Here is an 18,905-nt window from a genome sequence, read left to right on the forward strand (position 1 = left end):
TTTTTCATTTTTATTTTGACATTCTCTGGTTAGAACAGTAGCGGGCCGTGCATTTCACACCTTGGCCTTCAGTAGTGCTCCGTCTGAATCAAGCCACCCTCAATAACTATTTTGTGACTGTAAAAAAACATATTTTTATGCAGAAATGCTATATAAAGAGCTGTTGCATCTGATTGGTTGAAGCAACAGTTGATTGACACTTATTTTATGCTAGGGTGAAGGCCTCCGGGCAGATTTCTTTGACCCTGGCAACAAATGGTGGCTGAAATGTGATTGGTTAATGTGATTGGTTAAATGCTTTTATATGAAAATACACGTCTGGAATCAGCACAACCAAGGGAAAATCTATGAAAGGAAGCGGACAGACTATTTGGAATTATTTAATAAGTATTCATGGATAAAATATAATTAACATAAGTCCGTGATTCAGATATTTTTAGGCCAGCAGAGAAGGCCTAGTAGGCCCTAACGGCCCACCACTAGGTTAGAATAAGCCAAGAACTTTTTATTTTTGGTGTTTAGAAAAATACGAGGTTTGAACAACCTTATATTACCTTAAAACTAACTAGAACTTGATTTTTAGCACCCTCTAAAATAAGACAATGCAGATTCTCCTGTCTTGTCGCATAAGCGGTGATAATTGGATTTCATTGGATTATGATTACAGTGAATTGGACTCTAATTGGCTTGAAATTTATTGTATCATTGAAGTGCCTTGAGATGACATTTGCTGTAATTTGTTGCTATATAAATAAAACTTAATTTAATTTAATTGACACTGGCAAAGAGAGAGGTGAAGTGTTTCTGTCAATATGAATTTTGAATTTCCTTTGAATTCCCTACAAAACAAAAAACGGGATTACTTGCTTCAAGTTTTAAAATATTATATTTGCACTACTTGCAAGTAAAGCGAGGATTCTAGTGATGATTTGCATAAAACTGTATTCTGTTTAATTCACTGGCACCTCCATAGCATGTATGGCTGCATTGATCAACACTAACGCTGCTAAAACAAAAAAAAACATTACATTGTCACATTGGAGATATCGAGCCATAGTTGATCTTCTTTGGAAACATGGTTGTACGACATTGTCCTGATTCTAACCTCACTTTCTCTTATCCCATTTTTTTGGGTAAAACAAAAAAACAACAACATGACTGTCTGGCCTAAACTGATATCCCTTTGAAAAAACAGCATAAAGCAGTTCCCATTCCATTTATTCATCATGGTTTATAAATAGACACAGACACGTATGTTGAAAGTATAAAAAAATACAAGATAACAGGATTTTCTAGACATTTTAGTGAGGTCTCTTATTCGTTGTCTTTGACATGTTAATTAAACTTTGATAACAAAAATGGGAAAAAAAACAAAAATATTTTCTTACACAGTATAATTTTCACTTTCACAAGCCCATTCATCAAGCACATTATCATTATTGTCATGTTAAAATGAGATCAAAGCAGCAAAAGCAGAATCACATGCAACCAGCCAACTTTTCACTGTCAAATATATATGCTTCAAGTTTCATTATGGTTTGTATTACAGACTCTCAGGAAAGCTGATATTTCAAGGGAATTTCACTAAAAGAGAACAACTTGGTGAGTCTGGCTCGGTCAGGTGTCAGATAGGCTAAGTCAAACCTTTTTTAAATAAAAGGGAACAGTATTTCAAAGTACAATATAGTTTTGCTGAAAGGATTTTTTTTCTTTTCTTTTTCTTCTTTGTTAAACTCAGCTGTAAGCTTCAACTGTTATTATGTGCTGTCAGGAAAATTGAGACTTAAGATGCTACAGGTATAAAGTCAAGAAATACAGTAAACCTAAAAGAACAAAAAGAGAATGAGGCATCATGGTTAAGCGGTAATAACTTTCAAAATCTTTTGAACTCAATAAGCAAGGTAATTACTGACTTGCTAAAACCGAAACAGACATCATACATGTAATAAACCTAATGCAGCACAAATACACAACTAATTCATTCATTAAACATTTATGTAGCCCACAATATAGCTACTGTGCCAAATCTGGCTAATTTTGTTCTAAGGACAATAACTCTATAGTTTTATACATAAATATATCCAAAAAGACAACTCATAAACCTTTATGTTAAAAGGAATTGCATGATTTTTTTTCACAAGATAGCTCTCATTATTCACAGTGTTTAAAACTGAACCATACAGGCATCTAAAGTGCCGCTTGTCACTGGCACCATTTTATTTTCTATTCTGGAGGTTACTTTCAAGTCCAGCATTACTCCAGAAATTCTGCAAGGCAGAATTGAAGATCTTCTGATATGAGCTTTTCTCCAAAGTATTCAAGTAGGAGAGAGGATAAGATTCATTTTCAGTATGGTACTTGTATTTGTATTTGTGTTTGTGGTATTTGTCTTATGATGGGAATTCACCCTGCCACTAAAACCTTTTATCTCAATTTCAACCATTTTTTTTACAGATGTACAACATAATGATATATAGATATACAACAGAAGCTACTCCATCTGCAGGAATGTGATACTTAACTCATGAAACAACTTTGCATAGAAAGTATTTGCTTAGCTAAGAAAATAATGTTTCATATTTCCTGCATGATAAACCATTAAAGTCACCTATGAAAATAGTCATGTTGTTGTCGCAGATGTGGACAATAGTGTAAAAAGGCAGAGATTCCAAAAAAAAAATCAGTTTGGATCATCCCTGCCAAAGGGAATTAGTTGTAACAGTACATAACCGGGATATGGATAATTGACTTGGGTTGATATAAATAATTTACTTAAAACAAAAATAAATACCTAATGTATTGTACTTCTTCTGCTCCAGACGGGAAAAAAAATGCTAATACTGACAAAGCAGACATGAATATAAATATTTTTGATAACAAAATACCTACCAACAAATCTTTATAACTGGAGAGATATATGTGCAACGATATGTATGTATATCTATAGATATATAGATATACATACATATAAAGTGCACGGTGCATTTATATAATGTCATCAAGGAGATGTGGGGTGCCAACCCAGTCTAATGTCCTGGGCTCTGAGGCAGCCATAATCATGCACATAAACTGTTTACCAGTCCTCTTATCAATTGGATAAATAGTTGTAGGTGTGAACCTTCTGTTACTTTCCACAAACTCACAGAGCTGCTGATACACCTGTGGGTATTCATGGCGTAAGAAAACTCCTCGGATCCTCAACTCCCGCTGTATATTGATAAAACAGATTTCCCTAGCCTTCCGACCCTCCTCTCCTTCTTTGTCAATATCTGCTGTTCCTGGGGGTGGAGTAAGGATAAGTGTTTCCATGTCATTTTCCTTCTTGTGAACCTTTCTCTCTGGGCTAAAGGAAGCCAATGCAACCTTTGCATATTTTCTAACTGTTGGAGCTTGGTTCCTTGGTGATGGCCCATCAGGCAACTGCTCGCCGACAGCAATAGATACATTCAAGATGAAACATTCATTTGGGTCATACTCTTTACCAGCTTCCTGCAACTCCTTACAGTATTCACCAAGATTGTCCTTGAAGCTTTCGAGCTCTCGGAGGGACAGGTATGTAGGAGACATAAGTAAACTATTCAAGCCATACTGCAGGAAGTTACTGGATGATGCAGGGTTTGGAAAACCAAGAAAGAGAACTCCCCTACCTCGAGAGAGATAGCCGACCTTGGCAATACGGGAGAAAGTTTTGTGGACTTCAACAGTCTCCCGGCAGTGTTTTATGATATGGCGACACGTGCTTCCAATTCTTCCATACAAGCAGCTTTCCTTATGAATGTCCCAGTCCTCTCTGCGACAGTTCCGAGAGCAGTAGTAGGTGTAACAGCTGTGGCAGGACTTAAAGTATAGACAAGCATTGAACAGGGTCTCTGTTCTTCGACATTTGTTATTAGAGCACATCATTGTATCATCCTCATCGGGGCTCTGATCTGGAGAGCACTCTTCTGCACTCTTCATTGCATCACTTGAGCCATCCATATCATGAAAAGCATCAGGATTGATTCTGATTGATTTTGGCTGCTTGTCCAGAGGAGGTGGTTCCTCTGTACCTGCCTTTGAGCTTTTTCTGGACAAAGATACGGCTTCCTCTTCATCAATTAACTTCTTTAGTTGATCCAGAATGTCCTCACTTGCCCTTCTACTAGGTGGCTTGTAATCAGTCACAAGGTCTGCTAGAAGCTCATCAAGCTGTTCAAGGCTTTGCTGAAGTGTGGCATTGTCATGTGCCTTCTCTTTGGTTGACCTTTCAAAATCATGAGACATTTCTGGATCCTCTGTGCTTCTAGAGTCAAGAATGTCCCAACTGGCAGACCGTCCTTCAACCTTATTAAGATTCCCTGGTCTGATGTCATTATCAGTGATCGTTATCTCAGGAGTGACAAACCAGAGTTTGCTAGTGGTGCTCTTTGATGTCTCTGTAGGGCTTTTGTCAATCAGTGAGTTATCAGACAATGATAAGGCTGCGTAGCGTCTTGGCGAACTAGAGAGATTGACTACTACTGGTTGTGGTCTGTCACCTGTGGCTGTGGAGGGCTTCCTGGTATCAAGAAGATCATCATAGCTCTGACCTCTCTGCACAGGGAGAGGTTGTTCCCTTTCTACACGTGAGTTGAGAATATTGTCCCAAGATTTTGAGTAAGATTTGGAATCTGTACCAATTTTTTGAGGTTCAACACATGGGCTGGCATACCATGGAGTTAGAACAGGCTCTTGTCGGACTCTGGTTGGAGTGACTTGAGATACATAAGAGGCAGGATTGGTTGAATACCCAGATGCATCTGACCCATACCAGTCATCTGTTTGTGGCTGAATGACTCTTGCATGTCTTCTGCCCTCAGTATAGTATGCCCTTGCTGGAACATGGTGCTCTGGAGGCATTGCATACATGTCACTGGAATAGTAAAATCTTGGTGGAGCAGTCTGAATTTGATATGATCTTGGATCATCGCCGTAGAATATTCTTGTTGGAGGTGTCCTAATAATGTATGGCCCTGGTTCACTTGGTGCATAGGGTTTGGTGTACCCTGTCTGCACAGTATACGGATAGGTCTCCATCTCAGCATAATATGGTCTTGTGGCTACAGCATGCACCATTCGAGTCCTTGGATCTTGCACATATTGCACTTTTGGAGTATATGCTTGTCCTGGTATATAGCTTTCATCATGAAAATAAGAACTTGATTGTGGAGGAGCAGTAGTAACATATCTCCCAGGATCATCTGCATAAAAAAACTTGGTTGGCACATTAGGACTGGAGTGGGCTCGGCGTTCCCTACCATGATAATTACCTGAAGAAGGCATTCTTTGCAAGGGAAGCTCCATGTGTTGTAGGTAACTATTTGGCATGCTGTGGGAATATTGATAAGCTTGCCTGCTCTCTGTACCCAATGAATCTGTGGGAGTTGGGGTTCTAGAGTAGGAGAAATGACGTGGTACGGTAAGACTCCTACTTCCTATACTGTGCTGTCTCTGCCAGGGTATGTCCATTTGAGTTGTACTCTGTTTCTGTCCTGAATGATGTAATGCTACGTCATCAGGCTTAATGTCCACTCGACACCTAACATGAGGGCTAGTTGGTGGTTTATCTAGACCTCCATCTTCAAATTTATCTGAAGCATAGTGAGGTGAATATCTACTGCTGTCACCGATTTGAGGCTGCAACTTAATGGGATGTACTTCATGCATATGAGCTCTTGCTGCTGCATAGGAAGACTCCCTGCGAGGTGATACTTCAGGTCTCCAGCGAGAGTCTTTCGGAGCTCTTTGGGACTCTCTCCCTTTCCTCCCTGAAGATGAGGAACCTTCAAAATACACAGGAGTGAGGCTGGTTTGGACCCGAGGGGCACTTTTTGACCTGGTCCTTCTTTTGTGTTCAGGGGCAATGACCTCACTGGTCATATCTGTTGCAGCTGATTGAGGAGTTATTCTATGGCTGAAAATGTCTGGAGCAGAAAAGCGATATTTCTGCTGGCGGCCCAAGACATTCCAGGCAACATCTGGGTTGGCTGCCTGCCTTTCAACCCTTCTGTATGGGGATTCCATTAAGTATTTGCCTGATCTTGGTTGCTCCAGTGACTTATAGTCAAAGGTTCGGCAGTGCCTCTTACTGACTTTGTTCTTACTGTCCTCCAGTGTGCTGTAACTTATAGAATCACATTGTTTTGAGGATTGCAATGACCTGTAGTGTAAAGTAATTGGAATAACTTTTATATCTTGATGAACAGTTGATACCAGTATGTCAGGCGGATCTGTGCGTGTCATCTTAAAGGGATTCCTTTAGTTTTCTCCATCAAGTTTCTTTAATGTTGATGTTGCCTGGAGGAGCAAAGAAAAGAATTCAAGTCAGTAACAAACCATGAATGAAAAAGACATTGTTTATATATTAATTATGAGCAAGTTAGTTTGAGTTAATCTTTGGCAGCAACATTAAGCAAAATTAAGCTTGTTTTATATTCAGTAGTGCAAAGTATTCAACTTGGCAACATTGGGTAGGGAAAAAAAACTGGTACTGCCAATTTAGTCAAGAAAAAGTTCTATTGCAGTAAATATATATTTATCTTATGGAAGTTCTTTAAGTTATCATGGGACAACTACAAATGGTGTTGTGTCCATGTAGATTCTCAATCATCCAGGTCATAGTAATTTTAAGAGCTTGAAAATAAGAGTAAGTATTCTTTTATTTGTCCCACAGTGGATTCATTTTCACTGCAGCAGCAGCAGCAAGAGATAAAAAAATTCAAAAACGAAATAGTAAAAAAATAAAGAAACCCATATAAACACTAAAAACAATATAGAATATATGTACATACGTATATATACAGTGTTTTAATTTACACCATTGCACATTTGGAAATGTATCTGATTGATATATTATTGCGCATGGATGTAGTTATAGCACATAGTTAAAATGTTTCAGTCTTAGTAAGTGTGTGGTCTACTGGGAGCACTGCTGGTTGTGAAGTCTGACAGCTGCAGGAAGGACCTGCGATAGTGCTCCTTCACACTCTTCAGGTGAAGCAGTCTGTCGCTGAAGGAGCTTCAGGCTCAGGTTGAACATGTGTTCAACAATCCCACACAGCTGATCTGCGCAGGACTTGAGGAGCCTGGAACTGATGCCGTCTGGACCTGTGGTGTTGTCTTGATCTTCTGGAGCTGGTTTCTCACCTGGGTTGTTGTGAAGGACAGGTTGGAGCAGGAGGGGTGTGTGTTGGAGGGTGTGGAGCAGTGGGGGTGGTTGTGAGGCGAGTGTTGTGGAGTGGAAGGAGCAGTTGAGGGAGGAGCAGGGGGCCGTGAGCTCTGGGTGCAGAAAAGGGGGGCTGCAGCATTGAGGACTGGGCCAGGGGAGGGGCAAATGGCTGATCAAATCTATTGAAGAACATGTTCAGGTCATTTGCCCACTTTTGGTCCCCCACCGCTTGGGAGTCAGGTTTCTTAAATTCAGAAATAGTTTTCAGGCCTCTCCAGACTCCACTGGTGTTTTTCTGCTGCAGCTGATCCTCCATCCTTCCTCTTGTAGGAGTTTTTACCCTCTCTGATGTTCCTTCTCAGCAGTCTCCGCACAGCTTTCAGCTCATCCTTATTTCCTGACTTAAAGGCCCTCTTCTCCTTTAGTAGAGCCTTTATGTCAGGGTTAATCCATGGTTTGTTCCTACTGTAAACAATAGTACCATGGCTGTGTACGGGATCTCCAGACACGGTCGTAAACAGTGAAAGAAATAGGGAAAAGACCAGAACAAGCACTTCTTTGGTATCTATAGTGCAGTGATAAGTAAAGTAAAACAAAACACTTAAATAATTAAAAGTACTAAAAAAGACTGAAAAAAACTCAATAGTAAGTTGCTGTAACAAGCTGCCACTGGAGCGGCGTCATTTTGGTAAAAAGGGGAAAAGAGGCAACTGGACTTCTTCTTGTCCAGTTGTTCTTACTCAAGCTCTTTGGAATACAGACGGTATTAATTACATTTAATTATTTGTATTTATTCTTTACTACATGTCCAGGATTATGCAGAAAAATGAAGACAATTGGAATGTAATAATAATAATTTGTTGTTTAGAAAGTGTAGGTCTGAAGTTTATCCGAGGAGAAGTTTATGTGTGAACTAGTAGTGAAATACTGAATAGGTCTGAAAATGAACTAATTGTAGAATTGTTTGAATAATCACGGCCTATGATAGCTAAAGAGCCTCACAGTTCACTATTCTTCTAAACACCGTTTAATGTCTTGCTTGCTGTGGTCAGGATGCAACATTTTGAGATAGAAATTACATTGTCCCATTTTAAGGGCTATGAATGAATTATGTTAATGAAGAGAACTGTTGTGGGAAATTTAGCATTTCTCTTTTTTTCCTCTGTTGTTTTCTGTAATTTGCACCCCAGGGCCACTGTGGGACCGGAATAAGGACAATCAATTAAATGGCCTGATCATAGTCTAACTGTAGCTCGACTCAATGGTCCATGTGAATGTACAGATACATTCATAAATAAAGTCAGATTTTCAAAGACGCAAACATTTATCAATTCTGTGTCACCTTAAATGCTTGTTTTTCCACATGTGGAGTGTGTGTATGCTTTGGGTGTCACGACTCCTGTCTACTTGTGGTTGGACATAAATGCAGGACTAATGGAGTAGCAGGTGAGACAGAAAGTGAAAGTCTCACTGGCTTTGTTAGAACAGCGAAAGGCACTCCTGGGGCAGGATAAGCAAAAACTATTAAAGGAAAGTTACAAGAACAAAACAAAGAGTCAGCACTGACTGACTGACTGACAACAAGGACATGGCTGAGAATCACATGAAAACAACATCAATGATCTAGTTTCTGTGCTTGTCCTGTTGGATCTCAGTGCTGCATTTGATACGATCGATCACAGCATTCTGTTACAGAGACTTGAACATGTTATTGGGATTAAAGGAACTGCATTAGGCTGGTTTAAGTCATATTTATCTGATAGATTCCAGTTTGTTCTTGTAAATGAAGAATCTTCCTCACACGTTGGAGTAAGTCATGGAGTTCCTCAGGGTTCTGTGCTTGGACCGATTCTTTTTACTTTATACATGCTTCCATTAGGTAACATTATCAGACATTGTTATGCTGATGATACTCAGCTGTACTTATCTGTGAAACCAGATGAAACCAATAGGTTGGTCAGACTACAAGCCTGTCTTAAAGACATAAAGACCTGGATGACTCAGAACTGTCTGCTTTTAAATTCAGACAAAACTGAAGTTGTTCTCTTTGGACCTGAGCGCTTCAGGGAGAAATTGTCTAGTTATATAGTTACTCTAGATGGTATTTCCTTGGCTTCTAGTTCTACAGTGAGGAACCTTGGAGTTATTTGACAGCACATATAAAACTGGTTTCTAGGACTGCCTTCTGTCACCTTCATAATATTGCTAAAATCAGGAACATCCTGTCTCAGGGTGATGCAGAGAAACTAGTTCATGCATTTGTTACTTCAAGATTGGACAACTGTAATTCCTTATTATTGGGCTGTCCCACATATTCTCTGAAAAGCCTCCAGCTGATCCAAAATGCTGCAGCCAGAGTTCTGATGAGAACTAACAGGAGAGATCATGTCCAGTTTTAGCTTCTCTTCATTGGCTCCCTGTTAAATTCAGAATAGAATTTAAGATTCTTCTCCTCACATATAAAGTTCTTAATGACCGAGCTCCATCATATCTTAAAGATCTCATTGTAAGATATTTTCCTAACAGAGCACTTCGCTCCCAAACTGCAGGTTTGCTTGTTGTTCCCAGAGTTTCTAAAAGTAGAATGGGAGGTAGAGCCTTCAGTTATCAGGCCCCTCTCTTGTGGAATAAGCTGCCAGTAAATGTCCGGGAAGCAGACACCCTTTCCACTTTTAAGATTAGGCTTAAAACTTTCCTTTTTGATAAAGCTTATAGTTAGGGATGGCTCAGGTAATCCTGAAACATCCCATAGTTAAGCTGCTATAGGCTTAGACTGCTGGGGGACCTCATCTGTCACACCTTTCCTCACTTTGCTCTCTTTTTCCCCCTGTTTAATTTCACAATTGATTTTATGTACATTATTGTGGTTATTAACGTATGTTTCCCTGTTCCAACAGATATCCTTTGAATGGCGTTATGGTGTTTTTTCCCCCCTCTTTTCCCTCTTTTCTGTCTTCTCAAACCCCAGCTGGTCGAGGCGGATGGACACCCTTCCTGAGTCTGGTTCTGCCAGAGGTTTCTTCCTGTTAAAAGGGAGTCGTTCCTTTCCACAGTCGCCTCAGGCACACTCAGGACGGGAGATTGGACAATCTGTTGGTTTCCTTAGCTAGGATATTAATTTTTTTAATTGGCTCTACATGAATTAATTGGATTATGATTACAATTAATTGAATTCCAATTGGCTTGAATTGGACTACATTACTTAAGTGCCTTGAGATGACAATTGTTGTAATCTGGCGCTATATAAATAAAATTGAATTGAATTGAATTGAACCAGAAGATGTCACTATGTCACATTAAAGCTCAATTTCTGCATGAAAGTAATACCAGTTTTGTAAGTTTAATCAGACACAGACTGAAAATAAAATGCCTAAGTTAACTGCATTTACAGGGTGTTAGTCTACCCTTGTTTGCAGCTTTGCTTTGCGGTATGACGTATTGCATCACTTCCTGATACCTTGTTTGTGTACTGGGGAATTTACACATCTTGCATGGTTAACTCTATCGCATACTTGTTATATTCAGATACTATTTCTTACAGATCTTTAGTTTTTATTTTTCACTTTTTAGCGGTGTGTCTGGTTCTCTAGCTTAGCATGGCTACCAGTTCTCTTCCTCTATCTCCTGCTTTCACCTGCTCCGTGTGTCAGATGTTTAGTTACTCCTCTGCCTCCTTTAGTGGTAATGGTACATGTAACAAATTGTAGTCTTTTTGTAGTTTTGGAGGCGAGGTTATCTGAATTGGAAGCTCGGAAGCACTGTTGAAAACCACCCGATAGCGAGCCAGGCCCCTTTAGTGAATGCGGAGCCACCTCGCGTAGCTTGCTCCATTTGACGTCCCCTAGCAGACCCCGAGCAGCCGGAACCTCAGAGTGGCTGTGTGACTGTCAGGAAGAGGAGTCATAGTCCTAAAGTCAAGCCCGTGGTTCACCATCAACCTGTCCACGTTTTAAATAGATTTTCCCCACTCAGCGGCTGTAGCTCAGGAGGAAGAGCAGTCACCCACCAATCGGAAGGTCGGTGGTTCGACTCTGGCTTCCCCAGAATATAAGTCGAAGCGTCCTTGGGCAAGACACACTGAACCCCACGTTGCTTAGAATGCTTAGAAAGCACGTAGTTATGTGTATCTTAAGACGTGCTGTATGAGTGTGTGTGAGTGAATGCGGTGAATGCGGCATGTAGTGAAGTGCTTTGAGTAGTGTAGTGAGTGGTCTGTTAGACTAGAAAAGCGCTATACAAGTACCATGTCACCATTACAAATTAAGTTGATGGAAAAAAACACTGTTGTCATTAAAAATAAAGTTTAAAGAAAGAAACTGATGCAGCAAAGACATCAAAGAAAACACTGTGAGAGGAAGTAAGGAAGAAGAGAGAAACTGTATGAGCAAGACACCTGAAATTAACATCAAATTAGATTTTACTGCTGTAGAGAGCTCAGAAAAACAGGACGACAGACAGATGCACAGTTATGTTGCTATCAGTAAGTAATGCTCTCTTGTTCTGTCTCATTTGTTTTGCTCAGCTCCGTCGGTAAAGTTGTATATGGCAGATTTAAATGAATGAAATTAACACAATCATGTTAATTTGTTCCTCTGCTCTGAGTAGTAAATCAGAGGAGAATGAAGCCGTGGTTGATCCTTGTATTAACATAAATGACACGTTTATATACTGCAGACATTTTCTTTGCTGCTCGGTATCATGACTAACAGGAAATACACAACATGACAACAGCAGTGTATTTATCACGATCATGTTATTCACCATAGATTTAAACTAAAGTTAGAATGGTAAATGGACTGTACTTGTATAGCACTTTTCTAGTCCACTGACCACTCAAACCTCTTTCATACTACATGTCACATTCACCCATTCACTCACATAGCACACTACACAGTGTTTTTTGTTCTCATCATCCACACACATCAGTGCCCAAGGACACTTCGACATGTGGCCTGGAGCCGAACCACCACTTTCTGATTGGCAGGCAACTGCTCTTCCTCCTGAGCTACAGCCTCACGTATTGTTATTATCTCTGTCTCTATTAGCTCCTCAGTCCTGTTTCATGCTACCATGGAAATAAGTTCTTCATATGTAAAAATGTTTGGTTGGATTTTTCTACTTTCACTTCAACGTCTTGGAAGTTTTCAGCCTTTTAAAATGTTCTCTGCAATCTTACAGTACATTACACTGTAATAGATACAATGTGCATTATATTTTATATTGATTTCACACATAGGCTACATTCAAATCTTTTAAATATGTAATTCATAAAAAGTAAACTGTATAAAAGATTCATATCTTATTTTTTGTAGTCTTTTTGTGAGCTTGCTTGTTTATCACATATGTCATAGAATACAAAAATTATCACTCAATAACCACTCAAGGTCCATTTACATTATTCTACCTTGTCTCTTGACATATGTAGTGGCTACTGGAAACATTTTTTTGTCAGCCTCTATAGCAGCAGAAATTCACATAAATAGCTGCACATAAGTTTGTTTTTGCAACAGTTTTGTTGCATCCCACAACAGAACTAAAAATTGCAAAAATTCTTCAGTGATACTTTAAAGCCCACTTAATTTTGCAAACAACACTCCATCTACAGAAGTGACATTTCAGCAAGTTTGTCACCACTGAGAATTATCCATACTAAAAATACCATTTCACCTTTTGATAGGCAGAAGTCATTTATCTGCAGACATCCTGCCTTCACACAATCTGAACATGTGCATGTATCATCTATGGCAGTAAGAAAATAATGCGAGCACTCACACTAATATCTGTAAATTCATGGCAGATGAATGGAGGTAGGTCATTCCTTGAATCATTAACACATAAATGATTGGTTATTACTTCAAACTGGCCCTTCACTCAAAGAGTTGTGTAATGGATGCTACTTCTTCTATAGAAGCGTAGCAGTCTTCCGGTCAGTGAACATATTGAGCACTGTTTTCCCGGTGCATTGTGGGTACTGCATTGGATCAGTGCATCAGTGGAACTGAACACCCTAGAAAACGCCCAGCTCCTCAGGCACAACTAATTCCTTCTCTTTGGATATACCCTCCCCCAGCACCAGCATTCAAAAATCCACACTGACAACCCCATGTAAAACTGATAGACTAATACTGATGCATCTTATCACTGTGCCTTTTATTCTAAGTCATTTGGTATTATTACCTTTTGCACTTTAATTTTAGAATTTTCATAGTTTCCTACTTTGGCCATCAACAGTAGAAAATAAAAAAGCTGAAATTGAGATATTTTAAGAGTGAAACTCAGTTCAAGAGCTGGACACTTTATGTGCTCTTGGTTGGCATGTATGTCTAGCTCAAACTGTTCCACCTTACATTTCTGCTCCTCAGCCACAAACATGTTTTTCAAGGATGACATTTAATATTAAATTCTTTGAGCGTAGAATAAGGAAGCTGGGCAAAGAAAGAAAGAAATAAAGAAAAAAAGATTTTGATTTTGAAACAACCTTTATTCCTAAATCTTTCTATTTATAGTATTTATTTTTTCACAAGCTCAAAACCAAGCTAGAAAATCAAAACAAAAACACGAAAAAAATTTTTTTTAAAAACAGACAACATTTTTTTTAAGGTTCAGGATCAGAGAGTGTTCTCTAACAGAGCACATGACATCCTTCACTCCCCATATATTTACAAAGTCCTGTGTTTTTCCAGTCATTTTATAAAAACTGAAATCTATTTTGGGGACACCAGTGGTGAGGGAAGCCGTCAAGCTGAAGAAGGAGTCCTATCGGGCCATTTTGGCCAGTGGGACCCTGGAAGCAGCTGATAGGTACCGGCAGGCCAGACGGGCTGCGGCTTCGGCGGTTTCTGAGGCAAAAACTCGGGCCTGGGAGGAGTTCGGTGAGACCATGGAGAACGATTTCCGGACGGCCTCGAAGAGATTCTGGTCCACCATCCGGCGTCTCAGGGGGGGGAAGCGGCTCACAGTCAACACTGTGTACAGTGGGGACGGGGCTTTGCTGACCTCAACTAGGGATGTTGTGAGTCGGTGGGGGGAGTACTTCGAGGAACTCCTCAATCCTACCAACACGTGCTCGGAAGAGGCAGAGTCAGAGAGCTCGGAGACAGGGCCTCCCATTTCTGGGGCTGAGGTCGCCGAGGTGGTCAAAAAGCTCCTCGGTGGCAAGGCCCCGGGGGTGGATGAGGTCCGTCCTGAGTTTCTCAAGGCTCTGGATGTTGTAGGGCTGTCTTGGCTGACACGCCTCTGCAGCATCGCGTGGACATCGGGGACAGTGCCTCTGGACTGGCAGATTGGGGTGGTGGTCCCCCTCTTTAAAAAGGGGGACCGGAGGGTGTGTTCCAACTATAGGAACTATATCACACTCCTCAGCCTCCCTGGTAAGGTCTATTCGGGGGTATTGGAGAGGAGAATCCGTCGGATAATCGAGCCTCAGATTCAGGAGGTGCAGTGTGGCTTTCATCCTGGCCGTGGAACAGTGGACCAGCTCTATACCCTCGGCAGGAACCTGGAGGGTGCATGGGAGTTCGCCCAACCAGTCTACATGTGTTTTGTGGACTTGGAGAAAGCGTTCGACCGTGTCCCTCGTGGAGTCCTGTGGGGGGTGCTCCGGGAATATGGAGTGCCGGACCCCTTGATAGGGGCCGTTTGGTCTCTGTATGACCAGTACCAGAGTTTGGTCCGTATTATAAGTCGGTAAGTCAGTAAGTCGGATACGTTTCCGGTGAGAGTTGGACTCCGTCAGGGCCGCTCTTTGTCACCGATTCTGTTCCTAACTTTTATGGACAGAATTTCTAGGCGGAGCCAGGGCGTTGAGGGTGTCCGATTTGGCGACCTCAGAATCGGGTCTCTGCTTTTTGCGGATGATGTGGTTCTGTTAGCGTCGTCAGGCCGTGACCTTCAGCTCTCACTGGAGCGATTCGCAGCCGAGTGTGAAGCGGCTGGGATGAGAATCAGCACCTCCAAATCCGAGACTATGGTTCTCAGCCGGAAAAGGGTGGAATGCTCTCTCCGGGTCGGGAATGAGATCCTTCCCCAAGTGGAGGAGTTCAAGTATCTCGGGGTCTTGTTAACGAGTGAGGGACGAATGGAGCGGGAGATTGACGGGCGGATCGGTGCGGCGTCTGCAGTATTGCGGGCTCTGCACCGACCCGTCGTTGTGAAGAAGGAGCTGAGCCAGAAGGCGAAGCTCTCTATTTACTGGTCAATCTACGTTCCCATCCTCACCTATGGTCACGAGTTGTGGGTAGTGACCGAAAGAACGAGATCGCGAATACAAGCGGCCGAAATGGGTTTCCTCCGCAGGGTGTCTGGGCTCTCCCTTAGAGATAGGGTGAGAAGCTCAGTCATCCGGGAGGGGCTCGGAGTAGAACCGCTGCTCCTCCGCATTGAGAGGAGTCAGATGAGGTGGCTCGGGCATCTGGTTAGGATGCCCCCTGGACGCCTCCCTGGGGAGGTGTTCCGGGCATGTCCCACTGGGAGGAGACCCCGGGGAAGACCCAGGACACGTTGGAGAGACTATGTCTCTCGGCTGGCCTGGGAACGCCTCGGGGTCCCCCTGGAAGAGCTATCAAAAATAAAAAGACTAAAACAAAACACCTGACCAAACCCCTTAAACCACCTCTGAAGGTGTCTGAAAAGAGCCTCTAATCTGGGACACTGGACAAAAAGATGGCCAACTGTCTCGGACTGGGAGCAGAAAGGACAGGCGTCCCCCCGTGTTTGGATCAAAGTGCACCAGATACCTGTTCGTAGCTATGGCCCCGTGTACAATCCTCCACTGGAGGTCTCCTGTCCGTTTGTTGCCAGGAGGTTTGTACAGGGACCTCCACCAGCCCTTCGGGGAAGCTCCCACGCCAAAAACCTCAGTCCACCTCGACACCTTCACCCCTACCAGCGAGCGTAAGTTTAAGACCTTGACGCAGAGGACGTAAATGTCTTTCTTCCACAGAGTCTCAAAGTCGGTGGACTCGGAGGTTCCTAGACTCAGCAAGTCATTCTCCTCTGGCTGCCATTGTCCCACTGCTGGAGACACAGCCAGGGAGGGAAAAATGTACTCACACTCATCATCCCATTGGTCAGATAGAGTCCGGTTTTCAGCAAATGCCCTGAGGCCTGCTGGCAGGGAAACACAGATCTCTTCCACCAGCCTGAGCAGCACTCTGGTGGACTTGAGGCACAGCAGGTCTGCCAGGTGAGGGACAGATGTTTTCAATAGATGGCCAGATCACCAGTCAGTGGCAGAAGACAGAATGAGAGGTGATGATGGTGTTTACAAAGAGTGGCTCTTCAAAGAGCCACATCCCCAGTGTGGTTCCAGTCTTCCTTTTAAAGGTTAAAATCTGCCAAGCTTGGAGCACCGACCGGTAGAAAGAAGTCAGTCCGGTTAAATCCACAGCCTGAGGCTGTATCAGGAACAAGTGTCTGTCAAAGCCTAGACGTCCAGCTTTCCTCAGCAGGAGACAGGCAATGTCCGTCCATGGCAGACCAATGGTGTAGAGCAGCCTCTGGGTGGTTTGCAGTCTGAATGCTGCAACATGAGACATGATGTCCACGAGTCCTTGTCCCCCTTCCTGCACAGGAAGATATAGGACAGCAGCCCGGGTCCAGTGCCGCCCAGACCAGAAAAAGTCCACAATTTTCCTCTGAATGTCCTCGATCAGGCCTCTTGGTGGAGGTAGGACAGTCAGCTTGTGCCAAAGGGCCGAGGCGACCAAGTTATTAGCAATGAGAACCCGGCCCCTGTAGGAGAGCTGAAAGAGCAACCATTTCCATTTAGTTAGTCTGGCAAACACCTTCTCCAGAACACCCTCCTAGTTCTTCCTCTCATATTCCTCAGTCCCTAGAAAGACGCCTAAAACCCTGAGTCCCTGTCTTCCCCAGCCCAGGTCCCCTGGTAGTTTTGGCGTCTGTCTGTCTGTCCAGTGTCTGATAAGTAAAGCCTCACTCTTTTCCCAGTTGATTTTATCAGAAGAAGCTTTCTGATATATTTTGAGGCTTTCTGTTAGGTTGTATATGTCCGTCTGGTCCCTAATAAACACATTTATGTCATCAGCATAAGCTGATAACACCAGTGGAGGTCGCTGAGGTAAACCAGGTAATAAGATACCTTGCATTTTTGAGGAAGGGTTCGATGGCTATAGAGTAGAGCTGTCCAGAGATAGGACAGCCCTGTCTAATCCCCCTCCTTACCTTTACTGGACAGCTCAGTCCTCCACCCACCTTCATCAAACAGCAAGCATCTGTGTACAACAAACCCAGCAGTGACAAAAAAAACCCCACCAAAACCAAAAGCCTTTAAAGTGCTAAAAAGAAAACCATGATCCACCCTGTCGAACGCTTTTTCTTGGTCCAGTGAGAAAACCCCGATATCAAAACTGTACAATTTACACAATTTACACATCCCTCATTAAAAACAGGTTGTCCATGATGGACCTATCCAGGACACAGTAGGATTGGTCCCTGTGGATGATCCCATCCAGCACTTTTTTGAGCCTGTTGGCAAACACCTTAGATAATAGTTTATAGTCTGTGCACAATAGAGCTACAGGCCTAAAAGAGTGCCAGATCCCCTTTTTTTGGGATGAGGGAAAGAACGGCACTCCTGCAGGAGGCCGGCAGTAAACCTGTCCCTGAACACTCCTGCAGCACATCCCACAGGTCAGCACCCAATACCCTCCAAAAGTGTTCGTAAAAATCTGCAGGTAAGCCGTCCAGCCCCGGGGTCCGACCAGACGTTAACTGTCCCACTGCAGTGGTCAGCTCCTCCAGCGAAATTTGGGCATCCATGGAGGTCTCGTCCTCAGGACTCAGCTGAGGAAGTCCCTGCAACAGCTCATCCTGGTACCCTCTGTGGATGTCCTACGCGCTGAAAAGGGCGCTGTAAAATTCCACTGCATGCCTCCTCATTTCAGCCTGGTTTGTGGTTGTTTTTCCGTCAGGCAGACGGAGACAAACCATCTGCTTTTTTCGAGAGACGGATTTCTCCAAGTTATAAAAGAAGGAGGTGGGAGCATCCATGTCCCGGACGGTGGTGAAACATGCCCTGACCAAAGCCCCTTTTACCCTCTCCTGTAAAAACGTGCTGAGTTCCTGTCTTTTCTGGTGCAGTGTGTGTGTGTCTGTACTGCGGTGTGTGTGCAGTCTGTCCTCCATGTCCCTGATGTCCTGTATGGTCCTTCTGACCTGTGTTGTGGAGTGACTAGTGTATTGCTGACAGAAAACCCTAATATGTACCTTACCTACCTCCCACCACTGACTCAAAGACTCAAATTCACCCCTCCTCCCTCTCCAAATTTCCCAGAAAGCCTCAAACTTTTTACAAAAATCGTTTGTCGTGCAGCAGCTTAGTGTTAAAGTGCCAGTGCGAGCTGTGTTTTGGGTGTTTGTGTGATGTGAAAATCTAAAGTGACTAAATGGTGATCAGCAAAACCTACAGGATAAATGTGACTGTTTAATAATCTATTACTATATGACTGTGAAATGTAAACCCTGTCTAACCTGGCTGCACTCACCCCCCCATCCACCACCTTCACCCATGTGTATTGTCTGTCTTTTGGATGTTTGACCCTCCGCGCGTCCACCTCCGCTCCCAGCTACCTCAAGGCTGCAGCAGACCACAAGTGGGGCTCCTGCCCGGTCCTGTCCAGGGTGAAATCTGTCGTGCAGTTCCAGTCTCCTCCCATAACTAGGCAGTCATCTTGACTGCACTGCTTCACAAAGGCAGAGA

At 42.8% G+C, this 18,905-nt stretch overlaps 1 protein-coding gene across 1 annotated transcript in view; it reads right to left on the reverse strand.

The window, feature by feature from the left end:
* Positions 1-954: 954 nt before the first annotated feature.
* Positions 955-18,905, reverse strand: part of ajm1 (apical junction component 1 homolog) — a 32,219-nt gene continuing 14,268 nt past the window's right edge. The window contains exon 2 of the mRNA XM_072372447.1: positions 955-6,315. Coding sequence (XP_072228548.1) covers positions 2,986-6,261 — 3,276 coding nt within the window. The 5' untranslated portion in view covers positions 6,262-6,315 and the 3' untranslated portion in view covers positions 955-2,985. The remainder of the gene's footprint in view (positions 6,316-18,905) is intronic.

This window comes from Leuresthes tenuis, unplaced genomic scaffold (assembly GCF_036924035.1).
Source record: "Leuresthes tenuis unplaced genomic scaffold, fLeuTen1.0.hap1 SCAF_19, whole genome shotgun sequence".
In the NCBI taxonomy this organism is placed as follows: domain Eukaryota; kingdom Metazoa; phylum Chordata; class Actinopteri; order Atheriniformes; family Atherinopsidae; genus Leuresthes; species Leuresthes tenuis.